Here is a 24,838-nt window from a genome sequence, read left to right as displayed (position 1 = left end):
TATGCCCTCACCTCCTTCCTAGCTGAGACAGCCCCATCACTTCCCGGAGCCCGTTCCCTCATTTGTAAAGTAGAGATAATTGCAATACCTCCTTACAGAGTGTTATGAAGATAAGGGAGAAAACATAAGTCCTTACCACGATACCTCCAAAGAGTGAGTGGATGTGCGCGTTCTCAGCCCTTTCTCAGAAGGACTGGTTCTCAGAGAGAGAGATACCCCTAGGCAAGGCTGGCGGGGCCAAGGGGCTGGTTCCCCCTGGCTGCGAGAACTCTGAAGTAGATGAAACCAATTTCTGGTCCCCTCCCTGAGCTTCCGCAGCCCTCTCCCTCCCTTATTCCTTCTGCACATCATTCATTTCAGCTGACATGCTAAGTTCACTTCAGGAGGTGACCTTGGTTAGGTTTCAGAGGAATTTGCACGTGAGAGTGGATCAGGAACCAGCCTCTTGCAGGAGGCTCCTCCCCAAGGTCACCTCTCAGCAAAGGAAAGGTGGGGAGAGGTGCTGCCAGCTTGGCCACCGAGCACGTTATAAATTCCCATAAGCGGTCCGCTCGTGCCCGCCGGCTGGTGGGCTTACTCACCGCCTCCGTCACCGCGTCCGCCTTTCCCACGATGCAGGTGCACTCGGTTCCCTTCGGCCATGTACGGCTATCCCGGTTTCGTAATTCCTCATTTGCTTTGTCTAATACAATGTGTCTTCTTCCACTCTGGACGCCAATATAGGTCTAGACCTGTACATAGTGGAAGGAGCAAATCCTGGATTCGTTTATCAGGTGGAGGCCTTCGATCCAGAAGACACAAACCAAAGCATACCCCTCAGTGTAAGTCTCCTTGTTAAACAAGAAGGGCTTCTCCAAGCTGCCTTTGACCCAGGAGCCTGGAGCCTTGGCCTGTGGTGGGGGGCCGTTGGGGCAGTGATATGGGAGGACTGTGCTGTCCATAGCATAGAGTACAGGGGGTGTTGGAATGGGTGAGGGAGCTCTGGATACCCCGGATAAGATTCATGGCCCTGTGTGATCTTAGACGAGTTCTTAACCTCTCTGAGCTTCCATTTCTTCCTCTATAAAAATGGAAGAACAATAGCACCTTCCACAGCTGGGGGACTGTAAGTATTAAATCATGCACATAAAGCCACTTAGCACAAGTGCCTGGCATATTAAAACTGCTCAGTATTTTTAAATTCTAAGTTAATGCAAATCCAGCCATATTCTTTAAACATTTTGTTAATGTTTATTTATTTTTGAGGGAGACAGAGTGTGAGGGGCAGAGACAGAGAGGGAGACACAGAATCTGAAGCAGGCTCCAGGCTCTGAACTGTCAGCACAGAGCCCAATGCGAACCCACGAACGGTGCTTGAACCCACGAACGGTGAGATCATGACCTGAGCCAAAGTCGGATGCCCAACTGACTGAGCCACCCAGGCACTCCCCCCCAACCCCAGCTATATTCTTTTAAAAGTAAGTGGAAAATGTGTATCCCAAAGGTCGGCATTAACACTTGTTTTCAAGAGATGAGGTCAAGCTGTTTGGAGCCAAGTTAAAAAAAAAAAAAAAAAAAAAAAGAGTCCCAGAAATTCCAAAGAACAGGAGGAATCCCACAGAGAAAAACCAGAGTCTAGGCCCTGGAACCTTCCCTCACGGTTCACTCTGAGATCTTGCTTCTCTCCCTTTTAAATCCACTCCCTTAAAGGCAGCTGCCGGTGGAGCTCTTGTAAACGCTAACCTTTGGGCCAAGGAGCTTCTCAGCGTGTCCCCAGGACAGGGATGCTGTGGCTTCCAGCTCTGTCCCCTGAAGTGGCTTGTGCGCCCTGCAGCTGGGCAGCCCAGGTCGGAAAGAAAAGAACCAGAGCCAGCCAGCCAGCTAACCTTGGAGCAGGCATTGCTCTGGCAAATCCCACCTTACAGAGAAGCGAGCGCTTGAAATATGACACTCAGGGAACTGGTAACACCGGGAGGCTGTTTCGGCTGTTTGCTACGTGATTTGCAGCCTCAACAGGGCTACTTTTTCTAACACGAGGAAGCGAGGAAGCGAGCCTTGGGGATAACCTCAAGCACTAATGTGATACAGTCGGCAGGGTCTGAAACAAAGCTGTTTTAAGATTAGTGGGCACATCTTAAGTTACAGAATAGACTGTTATTATCAGAAGATGACCCTTCTGTCCCCCAAAATAATTTATTCAAGATTCTATTTGCATGAATACCTGGAATATGCAAACACTTAATGGATCCCTACTATGTGCTAAGAGCCACACTAGGTGCTTTAAACGCATACTTATGAGTAACATACTTGCTATGTAAGTTATAAATGTGTTGGTCTGAAAACAACAGAAAACTTAATCACAGTGGTGGATGTGGGATTTTGTTTTTCCTCCCATAAGAAGCCCAGAGGCAGGCAGGCAGTCCAGGGCTGGCTCATCTACTGCCATCAGAAACCCAGGCTCTTTCTATCTTTCTATCTTTCTGTTCTTTCACCCAGAGTATGTTGGTTTTGTCCTCTTTCTATTTGCCTCATGATTACAAGATGGCTGCTGTACCTCCAGGCTTTACCTTTAAGTTCCAGGCAGGAAGAAGAAAAAAAAAAGCAGGAAGGGGTACAGGGTGAAGGGAGCAGGCCAGCCCAGCCTGTACCTTTTTTGGTAGGAAAACAAAGACCCTTCTGGAGCCCCTAACCAGAGGACTTCTGTTTACTCCTCACTGGCCAGCACTGTGTCCTACTGTGGCTTGATGGTGACCAAGGGAAAAAGGATTTCGGATGGGTCGGCAACCCAAACTATAGTACCTCATTTATACCTTTAGTTCATTTCAACATTTACCAAGAATCCACTATGTGCCCAGCTTTCTATTAGATACTATGGACTCAAAGATGAGTAACACACATCTTTGTACCTCAAGAAGTTTACAGTCTGGGTGGGAGACCTTCGTGCACACACCAAATCATTATAATTCAATAAGATAATTGCTATAAAGATGCAGTGGGGGCAAAGTGGAAGGACTCTCCGACTGCCAAGAAAAGGGTTTATTTTTAAATCCCCATCTTTAATAGATCTTTCCAAATTATACAGAGGGAATAAGGCCATAGCAGTCCCTTTAAAAACACCTCCTGGGGCACCTGGGTGGCTCATTTGGTAGGTGGCTGATTTCAGCTCAGGTCATGATCTCACAGTTTGTGGGTTCGAGCCCTACATCAGGCTCTGTGCTGACCGCTCGGAGCCTGGAGCCTGCTTCAGATTCTGTGTCTCCCTCTCTCTCTGCCCCTCCCCTGCTTATGCTCTGTCTCTTTCAGGTTGTTATGCTTTCAGAGCAAGGGAAGCAGCCAGGTGGGTAACAAATGCAGCAGGCGTTGCTCCCTTAAAAGAATATGTAGTGACATCCAAAGAGGTCTGAGCTCAGCCGCAGGGGCTGGGGGCCTGGAACTAGCTGCACCCATAGCTTCCACAGTGTGCTTAGGAGTTATTTGCGGGAGGGGGCCCTTCAAGTGCAGCAGAAAGTGTTAATGAAGTATTTAACACCTGTACTAGAACTAACAGCTGCGCAGAATGTTCCAGCCTGCAGAAGCAGTGAGCATGATGTAGAAAGAACCCTTTCTCAGATTGGAAAGGAATAGCAGTTCAAGAAGTGACACAGCACGGCCTTTGTACTTAGACTTTTTATTCTGGATGCTCTGGAGGTACTAAATGACATATTTGCTCTATATAAGGAGAAAGGAGATGGATTAATTTACTATTCACCGAACCTGTGCCTCTTAACTGTGGCTGTAAATTGAAACCAGAAGAGGAACCTAAAAAAACAACAGATATCTGGGTCCCACTCTGCCGAGAGTCGGATGTGACTGTCCTGGGGTGTGATCCAGGCATCAGGCTTTGCAAGCCCCCAGGTGAATCTCTTGAACAGCCAGGGCTGAAAACCATGGGCATGTTTTCCCAAATTTCCCAAGTATCTCTCCAAGTTTCCCATCCTGTGGGTCTGGGATGGGCCTGGGAATCTGCAACTTTGCCAAATACCCCAGGGGGAGTCTTCTGGTTAGAGAGGCTGGGATGGTTTCTCAGAAGGCGTTCAGGTCCCTGCGTGAGAATATTTGCAGGCTGCTTTTAAAAAACCATGGACTGGGGCGCCTGGGTGGCTCAGTCGGTTGAGCGTCCGACTTCAGCTCAGGTCACGATCTCGCGGTCCGTGAGTTCGAGCCCCGCGTCGGGCTCTGGGCTGATGGCTCAGAGCCTGGAGCCTGTTTCCGATTCTGTGTCTCCCTCTCTCTCTGCCCCTCCCCCGTTCATGCGCTGTCTCTCTCTGTCCCAAAAATAAATAAATGTTAAAAAACAAAAACAAAAACCATGGACTCCTGGAATACAAACCGCTCAGGTGATTCTGACATTGTACTCTTTGAGGACCACAGAACTGAAGAAGCAAGCATGGGCTTTAATGGAACACCAAAGCAGAGCCGGGAGCTCTGGCACTGTCCGGGCTGCGGCTGTGACTGCTGCTGCCCATGCTGCCAGGAGGGGGGGGGTGACATCGGGGGGAGGGAGGCACGCTGGCCTGGCCCCACTTCAGTTGGTCGGGAGCTGCCACCAACCCCCGCAGAGGGACCAGCTGTCCAAGCCGGGGCGCAGGACACAGCCTTGGCCTCATGAGCACCTGTCCTTGTCAGATCCAGACCATGGGACTGGAGCAACGTGGGTAGGGTCAACTATGCCAGTGTCCCCAGGGGGCCGGACCGTCCCCCCATACTGTGGTGCCTGCCGGGTGCATGGCAGCACCACAGCCAGGATGGCGGGTAGGATCCACAGCAAGAGGAAGGGGGCGTGCTCCCTGCACCACCCCCCACCGTCCCCATGCTGGCAGCACAGCCTGTAAAGGACCCTTGCAAGGACGCTTGCAACCTGGGCTCCTGCGCAGGGGCGACGACCTGCAGGTGTGGGGGTACGCCCACCGGCAAGGCATCCCTGACGAGGCCTGCAACAGCTACCAGGCCAAGGACTGGGAGTATGACAATGACCGGGAGCTTAACCAATGTGGAACCTGCACGGAACTCAAAGACAGCCATGCCGTCCAGAACTACACCCTCAAGTAGGTTGGCGACTATGGCTCCCTCTCCAGAAGAGAGATGGTGGCAGAAATCTACACCAAAGGCCCATCAGCTGCAGTACAAGGGCGACAGAGAAGACGGCTAACTACATAGGCGGCATCTATGTCGAGAACCCAGACAGGGCCTATGTAAACTGTGTCATTTTCTTGGCCGGCTGGGATGTCAACCATGACACTGAGTACTGGACGGTCCAGGGTTCATGGGGAGAACCATGCAGTGGGCAAGACTGGATGGATAGTGACCGGCACCTATAAAGATGGGAAGGGTGCCAATTACAACCTTGCTGTCCAGGAGTCCTGTGCATTTGGGGACCCATCCTAAAACAGGTCTCCGGAAGAGCATGTTTTAAGAAACGGTATCATGTAGAGCCTGGGTGGCTTAAGCATCTGACCCTTGATTTCGGCTCAGGTCAATCTCACAGTTCCTGGGATGGAGCCCTGCGTGGGCTCTGTACTTACAGCTTGGAGCCTGCTTCCTCTGCCCCCCTTCATTGCCCCTCTCCTGCTCGTGCCCTCTCTCTCTCAAAAGAAATAAATTAAGAAAAAAAAAGAAAGAAATGGTATCATGAACCATAATCAGAGGGGATCCTGTTGTTAGGGGCACTGGGTCGGTACTGCAATGGTCTGAACGAACTAGGGGTTGATATTTCAAAGTACCTGATGGCTGGTCATTGCACTGAGCACCTAGAAGATGTGCCTGTCACATGCAGACTGCTGTGGTGCTGGCTGGAAGGGCACTTCAGAGGGAAGAGTCTAAAAGGGGATGGCTGAGACCCCTCCGCCCCCCTGCCCCCAAACTGGCCACTCCCCTGCCATCATCACACAGCAAACCATCTACCTGGCGAAGATGTGATCCGCAAGACAATTATGTGACCTCCACTCCCTTCAATACATGATGTGGTATTTTCTGTTTGGTGACTGTGGTCTATAATGTGATCAAAAGGTAAAAGAGGTCAGACTTATCAATGGTGAATAATCAATGGTAGGGGCTCAGGGAGAAGGGGGCCATTTCAGATTGCCCGAGTGATGACTAAAATACACGACTTCCCACAAGAAACAAAACAAAAACAAAAACAAGATACCCAAGCATGTGCATGAAGCCACCCTGGGTTGGTTTGTGCCTATCATCTTACCTGATGGGTTCCAAGGAGTTGCCTTGCTGGTGGGAACTCCTGAGGAGGAAGAACGGATTAAAAAATAGCTCTAGGACAGCTCCAGAACCCCAACTCCCTTAAAATGACAAATCCTGCAACCTCTATGCAGCTTAATGAACTGAAAGTGTATCACAGGTAACATACAAGTGCGGGCTAGTGCAGAGACCTCTGGCATTTGCTCCTGCCTTTTTAAGGAAATTTTAATAGCATGTTGTACATTGTTTGGGCCAGCACCGCCCAATACAGCTGGCATGTGGGCCAGAAATGACTGTGGTGTGTGTCATTTTAAATGTTCTAGTAGCCACATTGAAAAGGTAGAACAAAATAGGTGAAATTAATTTTAATATACTTCTTACATTTTAAATACTCATACACAAACTACTATCGTTTCTAACCCATAATCAACACAAAAACGATTCATGAGATATCTTTTAATGTTTTTGTAATTTATTTTTGAGACAGAGAGAGACAGAGCATGAGCAGGGGAGGGGCAGAGAGAGAGGGAGACACAGAACCCGAAGCAGGCTCCAGGCTCTGAGCTATCAGCACAGAGCCCGACGTGGGGCTCGAACTCACGGACCGTAAGATCGTGACCTGAGCCGAAGTCGGACGCCTAACCAACTGAGCCACCCAGGCGCCCCAATTCATGAGATATTTTACATCCTTTGCTTATAGTGGGTCTTTGGACTCATTGTGTCCTTTATACTTACAGCTCACCTCCTTTCAGACCAGCCACATTGAAAATGCTCAATAGTCGCAGGTGCCCGTGGCTGGTGGCTTGTGTTGTTTGGCACAGGCCTGGATCCAGCTTCAGCTCCCCCTCCCCATGCACCTTCTGTGTCGTGATGGGGTACAGGTGGAGCACGCTCAGAGGCACGCGTTAATACTGGGCTCAGAGTGGTGTGTATGTGAATAACTCCATTTCCTGGCATTTCTCCTCTGGGCCCCCTCCCCCAGCCCTGTCTCTACTTCTTGAAGGAGGTTCAATGAGATCCAACCCCCTCCCACCCAACTCCCACGCTCCACCTCCCCCTCTGCTCGGAAATGGCCACCGTGACTGCAGCAAAGCCTCCTCGGAGACTCTGAGGACGTTAATCAGTTTCGCAGCTGGAGGCAAAGTGATGTAGAGCAGCAATTCCTCCATTAAGGAGCTTTCTCTTGGCCTTTCCATTAGGGAAGGACTTTTGCATAAAGTGAAATGTGCTTTGTCTTCACCAGGGCAGACAAAGGATTAAATTAAAAGAGCAATAACCTTGCTACTGGCTGGGCCACCAGGAGGGCAACAGGGGAAGTAATTCTCTCCCCGCCTCCATCTTGCACATGGCCTCTGAGAAGTGGCAGCAAGCTGTGTCTTTCCATCTTCCTGGGAATAAAGTGGTCGTTTATGCCGGGGCCGGCTGGCTGGGACTTTTCAGGTGCTTCGAGCGGCCCCTTGTTTCTGGACGAGCTGAGACCTTTGCCTGGGCCCCGTAACTCTAGTGAGAACTGAGATCTCCCGGCCCAACTCCTGCCCATTCCCTTCTATATCGTTCTGGCAAATTCTGCCCTTGATGTCCTGTCCCTTGATGTCCCGAGTGACAGTGCCCTTCCTGCTTCCCACATGTCTCCACTCCTACCACACAGACACACACACAGACACACACACACACGCACACACACACACACAGATACACACACAGACACACACACACCGCTTGCTCAGTGCCCCCCTGGCAACTGCCTGCTAACTCAGGAGTCACTGCCAGAAGTCTTTGCAAAATGAGTTGTACTCCAGGTTCTTGTTAAAATGCTCCAGAAAGGAAAAAAACAAACAAACAGTGGTATTGGACTATTCCCCTTCCAAATACATCACCACTGGTGACTGTTCATATGTTGAGAGAGACACTTCCTTGAGCGGACGGGGACTGTTGTCCTTAAGATCAGTGAAGCCTGAATCAGAGAGTACGACCCAGGCTGATTACGAAAAAAGAAAGACGGAATATGAGAGGATAGATCGCTGGCAGCTTTACCAGTAAAGGATTACACATCTATAGCATTCTGAATTTGTAAATATGGCTCTTCTTAAGAACATTCCAATATTTGCCTATAACCCACTTAGCTCACCCTCCTAACAATACCACACAAGCCAAGACATGTTAAAGGCTTGCAGTAGGATTTTTATGGTGTTTTTTTTCCCCTCCTAGGTACCCTTCCCTCCCACTCCTGCCCCCCACCTCCCACCTCTGAGCTGGGATGGGGGGGAACAGGGATCAAGCCTTTTTATACGATATTCATCTTACACTGAAAAATGCCACAGGCGCGCAGCATCACATTTATAACTCGCCACAGCCCACTTGGAAGATGGTGTCGCACGCCCTTGGTCCTCCGGGTGGGTCTGGGGGCGTGTGGCTTGCTGAGCTACTGGACTTGGGAGGGATAGGGCTCCTTCCTTCCCTCTGGAGACTTGGCCCCTGGAGGTTGACTGCTCTGTTCTTGGGAGACTAGAGGCTGAATGCTCGCCCACTTGATTCCACTGCAGGCCTGAAAGCAACTGAGGGCCGCAAACCAGCACAGGTTGGATCCCGATCTGCCTCCGGCTCCAGCTGTAGCGAGGGAGCCCAGGCGGAGGTGGTGAGCTCTCCCTAGGGAGCCTGACATTTCAGGAAACTGGGCCAGCTTCTTCCCGCCCTCCTTTCTCCTGATGCTAGTGGCACAATAAAGGGGGAATGGGGCAGGAAGCTCGGGCTCTGTTGTCTTCCACACTGAAGCCTTTGTGTCCCAGAGCAAACGGTAGCTGCCAAGGGGCTGCAAATAGAGAAGCCTGGGGTGGTGGTAAAGGAATATTCCCAGCGGGGACACTGAAGCGCTTGTCTGACAAGCATTTGTTAACCGAATTGATCTGATTACTCAGGACTTTTCTTAGCCAGTAGTGGAGCAGAGAGGGGATGCAATCGGTCCTCATTCTATTTAATTTCTGTTTTCCAAGAATGAATATCAAGGGAGCAGCTTTGATTAAACAAGCCTTTAAAAAGGGGAGAGAATGCCAGGTTTTACAGAAAGCTTTGCTGAGTTGCTGGCAAATGGCCACATGACACAATATTTTTAGTCTATGGATATTATCTCCCTTCTAAGTACAAGCCTGCTATTCCCATTAACACAAGCTCGTAGGTTCAAGGATAAAGGAAATTAGCCCGGTGCTAAAAGAAAAAAAAATCAGGATTCCAGGAAATCAAACTCTTAATAAAAATGAAAAAGTAATTCCCTACGTTCCTGATCCTACAGTCGTCACCGCTTTCTGTCTGCTGCTGGGTTTTTCCTGCTCGCCCAGACATCGGCAGGACTGGGGAAGATTTCATACTCCAGCCTAGCATTATCCAAGTAAAACAGATTTTTTTTTTGAAGTTTGGCAAGATTTTTGTCATTGTTGTCGCCTGCTTTAAAAATTTTTTAGGGTGGGAATGCTGGTCTTAGATGGGAAATAAGAAAGAGGAAAACCCCAATATTTAACATTTAACAAATATTTATTTTTATTTTTTAAAGTTTATTTATTTATTTTGAGAGAGAGACACCCAGAGAGAGACAGCATGAGGGGAGGAGGGGCAGAGAGAGAAAGAGAGAGTGAATTCCAAGTAGGCTCTGTGCTGTCAGCACAGAGCCTGATGTGGGGCTTGATCCCATGAACTGTGAGATCATGACCTGAGCTGAAATCAAGAATTGGATGCTTAACCGACTGAGCCACCCAGGCACCCCTTAACAAATATTTATTGATTGAAAAAAATTTATTGAGCATCTATTATGTGTCAGACACTAGAGATAGTAATGAATAAAATGAAGCCCTTCCCCTCATGGACCTTACATTCTTTTTTTTTTTTTTAATTTTTTAACGTTTATTTATTTTTGAGACAGAGAGAGACAGAGCATGAACGGGGGAGGGGCAGAGAGAGAGGGAGACACAGAATCTGAAACAGGCTCCAGGCTCTGAGCTGTCAGCACAGAGCCCGACGCGGGGCTCGAACTCACGGACTACGAGATCATGACCTGAGCCGAAGTCAGACGCCCAACCAACTGAGCCACCCAGGCGCCCCAATGGACCTTACATTCTAACCAACAGTAGTAGTTTACCTATATTGGGCGCTTACCATGTATCAGGCACTGTTCTAGAACTTTACATGATAGCCTGTTGGACATGCCCTATTATTATTACTCTCTGTTGCATAAGCTCTTGCAGCTGGAAAGTAGTAGAACCAGGAATCCAACTCAGCAGTCTGGCTCCAGAGCCACCGCACTTGACTCTTATGTTCTAAATGGGTCTGGGTCCCCCTTGTCTGTTCCCATATCGTATCCTATATTTATCTCCCTGTGAGCATGTCTCTCACATCTTCTTTTATGTTCCCCCCCATTGACCATCGGCTTTTGGAGAGTAGGATGTGTGTATCATCTCTGTATCCTGAGAATTTCTGCTATTGGAGACTCACCAGAATGGGAGACCTATCTTCCAGAGCATTAAACACATTGGAAAGGCATTTTGAATCAGGTGCACATAGTAAACACCCCCCATGGCTCTATAAATCCTGCCATCCCGTCACGTACAGCTTGAGCCTCTGATCTATGGGTATGTGAGGATTCTCTGCAGGGAAGGCTCTGCTCAAAGACACAGAACTGCTCTGTGTGTACAGACAGCTGCAGGCCTAGGCAACTGCTGCCCAGGCTATGAGCTGGAGAGACGGTGGGGGCTTGGGATTTAAACATCATACCTTTGAGTGCTGCCAAGCTGCTTATACAATTTTGGGGACTGGAAGAAGGGCGTTCCTCGGTGCTGCCCAAATATTTCCCCTTAAAGATGGGTAAGAACCAGCAAGAAAGCCTTAGTAAAATAAGCCCTACAGTAGAATGCTGTGCCATCATTAACCAATCAGGCTGTAAGATAAGATTTAAGAATATGGGGAAGTGCTCAAGACACAAATGAAAAGAACAAGAGAATGTAATTTTGACTAGAGCATCATCTCAATGTTCTGGAGGGTATAAGTTTGCATAAAAAAAGAATTGGGCCACCTGGGCGGCTCAATTTGTTAGGCGTCTGACTCTTGATCTCAGCTCAGGTCTTGATCTCACAGTCATGAGTTCAAGCCCTGTGCTGGCCCCTGTGCTGGGTTCCATTCTGGGCATGGAGCCTACTTACAAAACAAAACAAAACAAAACAAAACAACCCAGAAGGCTATTTGTGAAAATGATGGGACTTTACAGGTGACTAATATTGGGTATTTTTTAAATACTTTTCTTTCTTTCCTAATTTGTGTGTAAAAAATATGTTTTATTGCAGTCAGGGAAGTGGTTAAAAACCTTCTATTGGCCCCTGATGAGACCTTTAATCTGTTTTCTGTGCATTCTCTCTCCTACGGGGAGCTTAGCTGTGATCACACGACACAGCAAATCGCCAGGTTGGAAACCTTGGCTGTGTTTCCTTTGATTCTAGACTTCAGGGGCTGTGGCTCTGATTGCAAAATCTCCACTGATTATTTGATCCAGAGACCTAAGGCCTTTAGGATAGATCATGTCTCATCCTACTAGGAAATAATGAAAGCTTCAGACCTTAAAGCCCTTTGGAACAAATGGCTATAAACACGTAAGCCTCGAGTGTTGCTGTGGATCTTCACATTTTCAAGTGTTCATTCTTTTTTTTTTTTTTTTTCAACGTTTTTTATTTATTTTTGGCACAGAGAGAGACAGAGCATGAACGGGGGAGGGGCACAGAGAGAGGGAGACACAGAATCGGAAACAGGCTCCAGGCTCTGAGCCATCAGCCCAGAGCCTGACGCGGGGCTCGAACTCACGAACCGCAAGATCGTGACCTGGCTGAAGTCGGACGCTTAGCCGACTGCGCCACCCAGGCGCCCCTCAAGTGTTCATTCTGATTTAACCCTCACAATAACATGGAGGAGCACTTGGTGGTCTTCTCCATATATTATAGGCAAGGAACGGACTTGTCCCAGATCCTGTGGTGAGGACCAGAACTTGGACTCAGCTCTTCTGATCCAGGGCCTTTGTCTGCTTTGTTGACTCCATGATGGGAGCATAGAAGCAGTCTTGATGAGCACCCATGGGTAGCACGGAGGTGGTCCTCCCATGGGCTGGCCCTTAATGGGCTGTGTAGTTAGTCCTGCAGATGGTTCCCATATAGAAAGAGTGGTGGTAGGCAGGGAGTCACCAAGAGAGCTGGGCTGGGCACTGGGAGCCATAAAAGATGAGACTCTTAACTCCCCAAGATGTGCAAGGACTTGACCAGTGGCCATAAACCTGAGATCAGATTCTAAAATAGCCCTTCTATAGCTCCAAACCACCTTTCAGTTAGGACTTGAGGCCCTGTTAACTTTCTTTTTTCTCTCCCACCTGTCCCTTCCCTTTTCCCTTCCATCATTTCAGTGAACAAGGTTTGTGAGCATTTTTGCACCCCACTATATCATAATTTCTTTTAAGGGTAGAGACCAGATCTTGTTTACTTCAGTCTTGTCCTATTACCTAATGCATGGTAGCTGTGTTTAAACAGTGTTGGCTAAAGCCAAGACCTAGACTGAAAGCCAGACATCATCCTGAGAAGCAAACATGAGAACATGGCAACAGGGATAGGGAGACTAGACTCAGAAGCAGAGGGCATAGACAGGACACCCTTACACTCGTCTGTAATTGAGGCAGGACCTGGGGACCAGCTCCTCAGGGTGTGGTTTCTCAGGTCAGAGGCTCAGACCAGCAGATCCAGAGCTTTCTTGAGTCAGGAACCAGTAAGTCCAAGAACTATACATTGGGCCGCCTCCCGATGCATCAGGAATGTTCCGTAGGCCAAGAATATAAAATGAGATTTGAACAAACTAGTCTCCAGGGGAAAGATGAATAGGTACTCTTAGTTACATTCTTTGCTTCCTTGTTTTTCAGTATTTCCTGATATCCCCCTCAGTGAACTTCAGACTGTCTGCTAGTGGGACCCTCTTCTCCACAACAGAATTTGACTTTGAAGCAGGACACAGAAGGTAGCCTTTGCCAATGACCTTGCTTGAAGGACTATTTATCTGAGGGTCCAGGAGCACGCATCGTGCAGCTTGAGGGCAGTGAGGGAGGCCCTGAGCGGTTTGCTGCTTTCCTGCTGAGTTCAGAGGGTAGTGAGCCCCCAAAAGAAAGAAGGAATAAAATTCTCTGGAAAGCCTCCTCCCCGCTCCCAAATCTTCATCTCCAGATAACAAGAATGGAGGTGTGGGAGATGTGTCTCCAAGAATCTGGAGGCTTGCCTCAGGTGCCTTTCTGGCTTGGGAGAGGTTGCCATCAGAGCTGTTTTCTGACATCACAGCAGCAGGGTGGAGGCAAGCAGGCAGCTGAAGAAAGAGGTGAGGAGAGACCAGGGTTTGAGGATGCAAACACACAGGGTGACACGGGTCCAACCCAGGTTTGGCTCTTGGCTCCTTGCCTGGTCTGAGAACCAGGCCAGTTACTTAATCCATGGGAACTTCGGTTTCCGCACATGGACATGATACCTGTTTGCAGGGATATTGTGAGGAACAGCAGAGATCCAGTGTGCAACATGGCAGACGTGAGCAGCCCCCAGGGAATAAGGACTATGGGGTGAGAGAAAAGTGGAGGCGTGGGTTTTAGAGGCGAGGAAAGAAGGGTGGGCGTGGCATTTCGGACTCTGTGTGAGCATGTGAAGGAAGGTGGCCAGAAAGAAGCAGACTTCTTTCCCCCTCCTTCCCTCCCCATTCCCCCCCCCCTCCGTTTTAAGGTAATGTCAGCAAAGCTTGATTCGCTGACACGCAATGTTTCCCTGCCAGTTTCTACCTCACTGCTGGAGTGAGAGATAGCCAAGGGCTCCAAGCTTCCACGACGCTCCACGTGAATATTGTGAACATCAACGATGAAGTCCCTCGCTTTACCAGGTAGGCCTGAGGGCGTGCAGGGCTCCGTGGGCCACAGCCATCATCTCTCCCAGGCGGCCCAGCTCTCTCAGACGCATTTCATACAAGACAGAGGGATAGTTCCCCGATAGGAAGCCTCCCGGGCCTCCCCGGCCCGGAGGAGACACAAGAGACCTGAGAGCTTCAGTGTCCTCTCTCCCTGAGCCTCTGGACTGACATCTTCCACCTTGGCTCCCCTTTCCTCCGCACCGGGGATTGTGGGTGTGCTGGGGAGGGAGGAGGGGCCGGACATGGTGCCCCTGGAGTGCAGCTGGACACTGGGCACGTGTAAAAGGTACTTTTATAATCGACTGTTCAGCATGAATAATAGCAAGATCCTAGGGCACGCGTCATCAGTCAAGACTCTATAAAGACCACTGGTAGAACGTTACCCTCTCTGACCGAGGAGAGGTCTCTTTCGATGATACTTAGGAGGCCTGCCCACTGTGGGGTGCTCTAAGTGTCTTCCGCCACGGGCCGGGGGGATCCATAAAACAGATGTGGCTGTATCTGGCAGCTCCTACACCCGGCAGAGGTGAGGTGAGTCTGGTGCGGGGAGCCTGTGGGAATGGGCCTGCACCAGCCCAGGCATAAAGGGGAGCCCCAAGCCTGTCATAGGTAGGGGTTTAGGAGGGGAAGGTGGCATTCTGAGCTAGCATATGACCCTGCAAACAGCTTGGCTTGCTGGTTACCAGACTCTTCCTGCCCCGGTTGCTGAGGCGGGTTCCGGAGCCAGCCACGAGGAAACTGACAGAACCACCGGCCTGCTAAGTGCTAATAACTGATTTAATGGCTGTGAATAAATTCAGCTCAGGAGACTCCACCAACGGAAAGCCACTGGGCCCCAGAACTACACGGAATGCTTACAGAAGTGTTCTGAGACTGGGAGGTATTAAGGCCACCCCATTCGCAGGCCAACCTGCTACCATTTGGCAAAACACACCACAGTTGTGAAACTTCTGGATGCTAACCGTCTGCAGCCCTGTTGCCGGATGTCAACGTGGAGGGAGCGACAGCAGATACACTCCCACATAACGCTTCCCATCAACGTCCGTTGCCAGGTTAAGCTCAGAAGGATGATGCAATGCATTTCTGCTGACGGGTTCCTCCAGGAGCACAGTACAGGCAGTTTATAAATAGCTGTGACATCCCAGCCTGGATTCAGACTCAAGTATTAGCCAACACAGCAATGCGGATTTATCAGGAACCCCCAGAGGCAGGTGATGGCTGCAGGGCCAGAGCCAATGTTGCCCTGTCGTTCTGCAATGTTGCCCCACCTTCCCATCTGTGAGGTGGGGGAGCAGGCTAAGGGAATCGCAATGGGGAAAACGAGAAGTTCTCCCAAGGCGCAGAACTATCTGGTTTGGACTGTGTCTTCCAAAATAAAGCAAGTGGCCTCAGCAGAAAGAGAACATGACCTTGGCTGGTTACAGGGACCCCCAGAAATAGGTCTGGAACTCTGGTTCTCATTTTTGGAAATGCACCTGGTAGGCTCCATTCCAGACAGATAGCGCGATCTTTGTGACCATTTAAGCATTTTGTAACAAATCATTTCACTCCGTTTCAAACGGCGATCCACGGGTGTGGGTAGGGATGGGTCTGTGAGAGCCTGTCCCTGGAAGCACGGGGGCAGAGTGGCTGTCCTGACTCTGGTTCCCGTGAGCCATGACCCTTCTTTCCCCCCAAAACCAGTGCTAGGACCACCCATTAAGTTACTTAATTCGGAATTAACGCAATTCAATCCTCGAACTGACTCAAGTACACGGAATTGGAATGTGACGTAGGACTGTGGAATGTGGAAACAAGTCTTCTATCTTTACCCTTTGGTGAGGTCCTACAATCAATACAGCCAAAGCAGGTACTGTTTGTGTTGCTGAAAGCGGCTCACCATTGTCTCCCTGGGTGGTGACAAACATCTGAATGCTTTGTGGACTCCAGATGTGTACTCTAGGATTCTGCTATTATTACAGTCGAGCACATTATTATAAAAGTCCTTGACTTCTATTTACTCTCTACATAGCAAGCACAATGCTTGTTGTTTTTTGCAGAGCACTTTACCTTAGACTTGGGCAGTCTGTCCCCTGCTGCCCATTTCTTTTGTATTTACCCACTGTCCTTTTCAACCTAGGGTCGCGCGGTGCACACACACTCTATGCACTTACCGCAAAGTCATTTGTAACGATGAAGCCGTCTGAGGCCATCCAGGATTCATGCCCTTCCCTGTGAGTGTGGCCATTGGCCCTTGTCTCCCCCTCGTCCAGGTCCTGGTGATCTGGTGTTATGGCAGAGGAGGGTGCGGGAATGTAAGTGATATCAGAGCTTAACCCTGTCAGTGGCTGCGGGACACCTGGCTTTGCTGCTCTTGAATAGATCTCAGCTGTGGGCTAAGGGTAACACCTCCATGTTCAATGATATTTTATACCTACTTGGGTCATGGGTGCCCAGACCAAATAAACCAAAGATTTTGCCTTCTGCCAGCCTCAATATCAGGTCAGCAAAGGAGAGAATGGTGTGCCCGAGGAGCTCTGCACTCACCAATAGCCTGACTGGTCCCCTTCACAGGGACGGGATTTCCTGGAGTGCCCAGCATGGACCAGATGGGGCTGCAGAACAGGGTGTCTTAAACAACTGCGCTCTTGACATTTTGAGCTGGATGCTTCCTGGGGGGCTGTCCTGTGTGCTGTGGTATTCAGCAGCGTCGCTGGCCTCTACTCCCTAGATGCCAATAGCAGCCCCTCCCCCTAGTTGTGACAACCAATGTAATCACCCCCAGCTGAGATCCACTGTCTTGGAAGAAGGGAGGGTAGGAGGAAGAAGATTCTCCTCCCAAGGTGTCCTCTGTCCTACGACAGATTGGCTATCTGTGGTTGTCACCTCTGCTGTTTCCTTACGACAATTCTTTCTCAAACTTTAAAAAAAATTTTTTTTTAACGTTTATTTATTTTTGAGACAGAGACAGAGCACGAACGGGGGAGGGTCAGAGAGAGGGAGACACAGAATCTGAAACAGGCTCCAGGCTCTGAGCTGTCAGCACAGAGCCCGACGCGGGGCTCGAACTCATGGACCGCGAGATCATGACCTGAGCTGAAGTCGGCCGCTTAACCGACTGAGCCACCCCGGGGGCCCCAGAATTCTTTCTCAAACTTTAAAGTGCATACAAATCCCTGGGCATCTTGTGAAAATGCAGATCTCGATTCAGTGGTCTGCAGCTGGCCTGAGTTCTGCATTCAGATCCAGAATCCCCAGGGAGCCTGTGGACCATGCAGTGACCACACGTGGAGAAGCAGAGGCAAGGTACACGGAGGTCCTCGCAATCTCTTTGTTGGAAGTTAACGGAACCCACTCAGAGTAACCAAAGAAAAAAACAGAACACCTTAGAAACAGGGACTCTCACATAATGGATGTAGGGGCTTTGGGAGCTGGGGCTACCTCCTTCTCCCCTCTGGCTCCGGTTTTGTTTCCTGCCCCTTGCCCCTCACACCCCACTTAGCTATTCCTGACCCATCAGTAGGCCACCCCCAGATTCACTGAGAAGGGGGTCAGGCAAGTAAATGGATCAATGGGCAGCCTCCATGAGGCATTGGGAGGGGAGAGGTGGAGAGCACTGGGGTGGCCTCTTGGCCTAAACAAGATTACTGTCCCCCCAACAATGGGGAGCACCAACAGGAGGTCACCTTGGGAATGTTGGGGGGGCAGGCTCAGGACTCAGGCAGAAGCCCCGGTGAGGGAGAGCCTGGTTGCAGCCTCTCTCTGCCTGCCTCTGATGCTGGCTGAAGGATCCCTCTCCTTCCTCTTCCCTCTGGTCCCATCTACCCTACAGAGAGGATGAGACAGAACCGAAGAAAAATTCTGAGCTCATGAAATGAATGCGATCATTTAAACCTGAGATATAGAGTTCCCCTCTAAAGGAAGATCCCACGTGGGAAAATCCTAACTTACAAAACTGGTAAATCAGAGGTGATTATTTGCCCCACTGAAATGATTTCCCTTGGCAAAAAGATTTCCTGCAGGGTTATTCCAAACAATAAACCTTCCTTGGTGCATTCAAAATTACTCAATGTACCCAAGTTGTGTAGTTAAAACCTTGAACCTCTCTGTCTTATTATCAGCCTTTTCCAAAGTCAGTGGAGGTCTGAGGAAGATGGGTGGGTTGGTGGGTTGGTGGTTTGGTGGTATCTTGTAAGAAGTCATCCATGGAGGACAAGTGCACTGACCTTGGCTTCTGCCAGAGGGGGGCTCATTCCTGCATTCAGAGACCTGACCTTAAGATAAATACAACTCAGAAAGGTGCACAAGTTCTGTGTGTAAATTCTGCCTCCTCAGGCAAAAAAAGGTGGGGTGGGGGGGCGCCTGGGTGGCTCAGTAGGTTAAGTGTCCGACTTCGGCTCAGGTCATGATCTCACAGTTCATGAGTTGGAGCCACATGTAGGGCTCTGTGCTGACCGCTCGGAGCCTGGAGCCTGCTTCGGATTCTGTGTCTCCCTCTCTCTCTGCCCCTCCCCTGCTTTCACTCTGTCTCTCTCCCTCTCTCAAAAATAAACACTAAAAAAAAATTATTTAAAAAAATAACCAAAAAGACAAAGAAAAAATAAAAAACGTTTGCAGTTTATTATCACAGCTTCCTGTGCCAGCCATAGGGTGGGAGTCAGGAATCTGTTAGCTGTGGACATTGTGTCCAGATGGATTTCGTAAAATAATTCAGGGAGCTTTTGCACAAGAATTGCAGAAGGAGAGAAGATGGCTGGATAGGCCAACTATCCTTATTGCAAAAGATGTTAATGCCCCGGCTGATCTGAAAAGGCATCAAGCGTGTGCGGAGTCAGAGGCCGAGGCCACTGTAAATGGTTGCAGTAACAGCGTGGCACTTTCTTCGCATCCACAGGGACGCGAGCTCTGGAAATACAAAAGCCGGCCACCCCTCCTTTCAGCTGCTGAGTTCTCTTTCTGAGCAAACAGATGCAAGTTCAAAAGCTCAGTGCTATATTTAGCACTAACCAAAATACCCACCTCCCAGACTCCTCCCTCCCGTGCCCCTGAAAATTAGCTGTGTCTGCTGTACTTCTGCTCCAGCCCAGCACGAGTGTACTCGATTCCCGAGGAGCTGGATGCGGGCACCATTGTGGCCAATATCACAGCTGAGGACCCTGATGATAAAGGTTCTACCGGCTTCCTTCTCTACAGCATCACCACTGCTAACAGCTATTTCGTGATCAACCAGTGTAAGTCACACACACACACACACACTCATTCACCTTTCTGTGCATCTTTAATCTAGCCATTTGGATTGTTTTACAAATATTTTATCTGTCTTTTGGTCTGGGGCATGCCTTTCTGTCTGGAGTATTATAACTTACCAGGGTAATAGGTGTATTAAAAGCAGCTGGCAGAGGGGTCGGGGACTCTGAATGGGGGCCCCAGGGTGGCCGGCTATATCACATCACTACTTCACCGTTGAAGCAGGTGGGTATCTAACAATGGATGAGTGCACTCTCCTGAGGGTACCTTGAAGTCTTCTGAAAAGAGAATCCATACCAACAATGTCCAAAATAAATAGAGTGGAAGCCCACGTATGTAATTTTTTTAATGTTTATCTTTTGAGAGACAGAGAGAGAGACAGAGTGCAAGCAAGGGAGGGGCAGAGAGAGGGGGGACAGAGAGAGGATCCCAAGCAGGCTCCGAGTCATCAGTACAGAGCTTGATGCAGGGCTCGCACTCATGAACTGTGACATCATAACCTGAGCCGAAACCAGGAGTTGGATGCTTAACTGACTGAGCCACCCAGGTGCCCCTGCCCACATATGTAATTTTAAAGTTCAGTAGCCACATGTTTAAAAAGCAAAAATAAACAGGCGAAACGAACTTTCATAAGGCATTTTATGGAACCCAACACATCCAAAATATTGTCATTAACATGTAACTAATATTTTAGAGTTACTTGTGGCATATTTAACATGATCATTTGTTGTACCGAGTCTTTAAAGCATTTTGTACTTACCACACATTGCAATTTGGACTAGCCACGTTTCAAGTGCTAAAGAGCCACATGTGGCTAGTGGTTACCATGTTGGACTGCATCAATCTAGATCAATCTCCTGGGTTGCTGGGAGTTACTTTCCCATCTAAACATGTCAGTGTGGAGAAGGAGAGTTTCCCCCTCCTGTGTTAGCCATCTTTTATTGGGATCTTAGCATACACCAGGTGCTATATACTAGGTGATGTACATGTATTCCATCTTAAGAACTCAACACAGCAAGCCAATACGCTATCATAATCCACACTTCGTAGATGAGGAAAATAAAGCTTAGAGAGAGATTTGGACAGGGTAAGTGACTTGTCCAAGGCCTCACAGCTTGTGGGTTGTGAAACAGAGATACAGACAGACCAAAGGCTGTGGCTCCAGAGCCCCCTTCCTAGGCTACACTACCTCTTAAGCTTCTATCACATCCTTCCAAAGGACTTCACTTTACATGATTTTGTGGAGCCCAGCATCAGACAATCCCAGAAACACAATGTGCTATTTGCCACATAGGCTTTACAGCAAAGGATGTCTGGTCCTAGGAGAGGCAGGCCAAAGCAACAATTGTGCCCTATCTCTGAAAACTTTCTAGTGTCCTGTCATCAAGGACCTCACTTGTCTGATGGTATAGCGATGAACAACCATGGCTTAGAATTCTATTCACTCTAGTATTGCAAATGCAATGTTTAACAAACACAGTGGGTTTTTGGAGTGTATTTATTAAGACTCTGAAAAAAAAATTAAAAAAAAAAAAAAAGTCCGTGAGTTCGAGCCCCGCATCAGGCTCTGTGCTGATGGCTCAGAGCCTGGAGCCTGTTTCAGATTCTGTGTCTCCCTCTCTCTGACCCTCCCCCCATTCATGCTGTGTCTCTCTCTGTCTCAAAAATAAACGTTAAAAAAAAAAGACTCTGGTCGCAAGTAACAGAAATGAAAGCAAGCCAAACCAAGCTCGAGGAAAAAAAAAAAAAAAAAAGGTAGGGGACACATATCAGCAGGACCCTGGGTAGCTCATGAAGCACAGGAAAGGTGTGAACCGACTCTGCCCCGACCACCCTCGCAGCTAGAGTTCTGGTCTCTGACCTGTAACTCCCCTGTTAGCCTGACTTATGTCTCTCTGTTACACATTCCCCAGTAAGAGAACTAGTGGGTCAAACTGGAGTCAGCTGTCTACCAGTCTGGTCAACTATAGGTAAGGAACAGCTGCCAGGGGCCCAACCCTGAAGTTAGAGGTGAAAAGTTCTAGAAGGGTCAGGCTAAGCACCCCGATCAATGTCTAATCCAGGAACTTACATGAGTTTGTAAACACGTGTTTGTACAAAGGGTATTCTCCATGCAAGCCAGTCCTCCTATCACAATGATCATTCCAATCGCCTTCAAGTCTCCAAAGAGTGATGTCCTTGCATTTGCCTCCTTAGTGACCGGTACGATCCAAGTGGCCCACAGGCTAGACCGAGATGCAGGTCAATTAAGACAAAATCCCACCATTTCTCTGGAAGTTCTGGTGAAGGACAGACCCTCGGGGGGTCAAGAGAATCGCATGCAGATAACCTTCATTGTGGAAGACATTAATGACAACGCTCCTACGTGCACCAAGTTCACCTTCAGGTAGTCACGTGCGGGGCGGCTCCCCTCTTTGGTGGTCCTCAAACTTGTGGCTTCTCTGACAGGAATCAAAGAATCATGGGCACCTGGGACAGGTCTCAAGAACGTAAGCCAACATACTTGAGGTGTCTGATTTAGTTGATAGGTTTTTCTTTCTTGATCCTTTTTTTCTTCCTTCTCTTTATTTTCTTTCTTTTTCATTGATTCCTTCTTCCACATTTGTACTCTGGCCAAAAAAAAAAAAAATTCTTGCTCTCTTCTATAGTGTGTTCACCTTCTTTGGTGAAAAGTACCACGGGGATTTGTGAGACCCTCTCTGGAGTGTGCCTTTTCTTTATTTATTGCCTCCAGTGGCAAGACGGTGCTGTTAGCAGTTATAATAGATACTTGACTCTTAGGATCAGTAGCCGGGAGCTCCCAGAGAAACACACCACCAGGAATAGGAATAAATCAAACCAAGTATTTACTTAAAACAAAACAAAGCATCTAATTCACCTTACACAACTTATTGCCCATACACAAAAGGCAACCAAAAGGGGGGAAATGCAGAAACAAGTGATTTTGCACATTTTGACCTATTCTTTGTGTCACAATCTATTCAGTGTTAGTTAAAAATAAGGTCCCTTGGGGCTCCTGGGTGGCTCCGTCGGTTGAGTGTCCGACTTCAGCTCAGGTCATGATCTCACAGTTTGTGAGTTCGAGCCCCACACCGGGCTCCATGAGGATAGCTCAGAGCCTGGAGCCTGCTTTGGATTCTGTGTGTCTCTCTCTCTGCTCCTCCCCCACTTGCGCTCTGTCTCTCTCAAAAGTAAATAAACATTAAACAAAATTTTTTAAATAAAAATAAGGTCCCTTGTGTCTGGTTCAATACGCCTTTTTGAAAATGGCACTATCTCCCTACTAAGTATTTTGTCTAAATGCCATATCAGTATTCCCAGGGTTACTTGCTTCTCTGTGGCTTCTTACTTGCTAGTCTCCAGTCTTTTGGAACGATGAAGGTGGCTCCTTATGGGGGCGGGAGGGCACCTCCACAGTGACACTGGTATCTGGAGAGTGCCTTACTCTGGAGCAAGGTTCAATCACGTCCAAGCAGGTCCCCTTTTCAGAGGTCCCCACGGTGATAGTTCTCCTCTGAGTTCATTTTGACAGGTTTTGCAAGGTCACTTTTTAAGCTCCAGGTGACTTTGGACACAGATCCAATCTATAGTGTGGCCATGCAAAGGACAAAGGACCCTAGGACAAAGGACAAAGATTGTCGAGGGTTAGCAATAGAAATATAAATAAATTCCTTTATTATGGGTATGAACATCTCCCTGTTTTCTCCGTTGGCATGCCCAGCATGATGCTAAAATTCAGTGTGGCCTAGAGTCTGGTATCAGAACAATTAAACCCAGTTTTGGACACATCCTACTTGCCTCTTCAGATCCAGCCTCCATACTACACCACCCTGCTCTGTGGGGGGCTGATCCATGTGGTTAGCGCTTGGCCCCTGTCCTGCAGCTTCTGGTTGGCCAATGGGAAGCCCTGGAATAAGGGGCAGAGTCAAGTCGGGGTATTTACCCATCTGGCTCCATGCCTGTTAGCTGGAGATGTCCCCCCACCTCCTGAAATCTCCATATCCTGTAAGCCAGTCCTCTGCACAGCCATCTGTCTCTTTCCAGCTTCAGGAACTGCTCCCTCCACAGGCTCCTCTGGGCCAAGAGGTGGTAAAGGAGCTCCACTCTTACCAGCCCTGAGAGTCCTGCTCTTCCCTTGGGATTTCCATAAACCCAGTGTGTGCACCTTTGTAATAGTCCCTTTACCAAACCCTCCTAGAATTATCCTAATTTGCCATCTGCTGCCTGCTGAGGCCCCCATCAAGTCAATAATAGCCTTGACCAGGTGATAGGTTTCTATCCCAACCCTAACCTAAGAGTCTGTTTGATGGGTGGGAATGGTTGCCTTGGGTAGTTAGGGTTGTGACTTCCACACTCTCACATGCAGAAATGGAACCCACCTCTGGTAACTGAGTCTGGGCCTGGGGGATGGAGCAGAGATGACATGTGGGGTCACACTTTCTTTGAAAATTGAAATCTATGCTAGCACTCTTGGGTGGCTCTGTGCACCCGGGGACGGGAGGATTTCCTGTCCTAATGCCCTGCCCCTGCTGGGTCCTCCCTGCTCTTCTTTGCTCCGCTACCCTGAGAAGTGGAGGGTGTGGGTTGAGGCGTCAGAACTCTGAGAAGCAATGACTGCAGAGGACCACGCTGTCTCCAACCTTCCTTGTGCACTTCCTCCCCTCCTGGTGCACTTCTGCAAGCGCGTCCTGTGGCTTCCTGCAATCCAGACTCCCCGGGCATGTGGAATGACGGTTTGCAGACTGCATTCCATAGCAGCTGGCAAAACCACAATGTGAATATTCTCGACTGTCCGGGCAAGCCCATGAAGAGCTCTGTTCTTGATAATCTTCTCTCCAAATTAGCCCTGAAGGTCAATGCCAGGGAGTAACCGGACTAATGGTATTGATGACTGAAGTAGCTGTAAGCAATGTCGCTCCTCAGGGCTTGTCCAACCTGCAGGTAGCCTGTGAAAGCCGAGATGTGAGGAGGGGCCACAAAAGGGCTCCTTCTGCAGTCCCGGAGGTGGAAGTCTCTATTCCAAAAACCTGGCCCCATTTGCAAACTCCAGGGGCATCACCCACCACCTACCCTTACCACCTTCTCCACTCCCACCATGCCAGAGCACCCGGGCGGGTCAAAACCACACAGAACAGGACGGTGCAGCCACCAGCTCTGACAACACACGTCCCTGAAGATTTATTCCTTCTTCAGGGCTCTTGGCATGGTTCCGGCAGGGGAGTCTGGGAGAGTAGGTAGAAGAGAGTGGGAGGGCGCCAGCATGCAGTGGGTCCGAGGTAGGTGGCTGTGTGCCCAGCCCCCGGCCGACCCCCTGGGTCACAGGGTCCCTGCAGGCTCTCTGGGAGGCCTAGAGATGGAGATAGCCCTTAGCGCTGAGGCCCCTGCGGCTTTCCCAGGCTGGTGATGAATGAGCCCTGGGCCGGGAGGAGGCATCAAAGGCGCCGTGACAGCC

At 49.2% G+C, this 24,838-nt stretch overlaps 2 protein-coding genes across 2 annotated transcripts in view; both read left to right on the top strand.

Annotated features, from left to right (window-relative positions):
- CDHR3 (cadherin related family member 3) overlaps positions 1 to 24,838 on the top strand; it is a 65,515-nt gene that overhangs the window by 17,444 nt on the left and 23,233 nt on the right. The window contains exons 4-8 of the mRNA XM_042964541.1: positions 724 to 821; positions 13,142 to 13,236; positions 14,029 to 14,133; positions 19,222 to 19,370; positions 21,583 to 21,772. Of these exons, the coding sequence (XP_042820475.1) occupies positions 724 to 821; positions 13,142 to 13,236; positions 14,029 to 14,133; positions 19,222 to 19,370; positions 21,583 to 21,772 (637 nt within the window). The remainder of the gene's footprint in view (positions 1 to 723; positions 822 to 13,141; positions 13,237 to 14,028; positions 14,134 to 19,221; positions 19,371 to 21,582; positions 21,773 to 24,838) is intronic.
- LOC102956771 (cathepsin Z) lies at positions 3,536 to 5,403 on the top strand. Its single transcript, XM_042977451.1, is given in 7 exon segments — positions 3,536 to 3,556; positions 4,548 to 4,644; positions 4,647 to 4,702; positions 4,704 to 4,800; positions 4,853 to 5,128; positions 5,131 to 5,314; positions 5,316 to 5,403. Coding segments are annotated over 7 exon segments (819 nt in total).

The sequence above is a fragment of the Panthera tigris genome, chromosome A2 (genome assembly GCF_018350195.1).
Source record: "Panthera tigris isolate Pti1 chromosome A2, P.tigris_Pti1_mat1.1, whole genome shotgun sequence".
NCBI lineage: Eukaryota > Metazoa > Chordata > Mammalia > Carnivora > Felidae > Panthera > Panthera tigris.
Note: the sequence above shows the minus strand (reverse complement) of the source record. Positions and strands in the feature narration are given on the sequence as shown.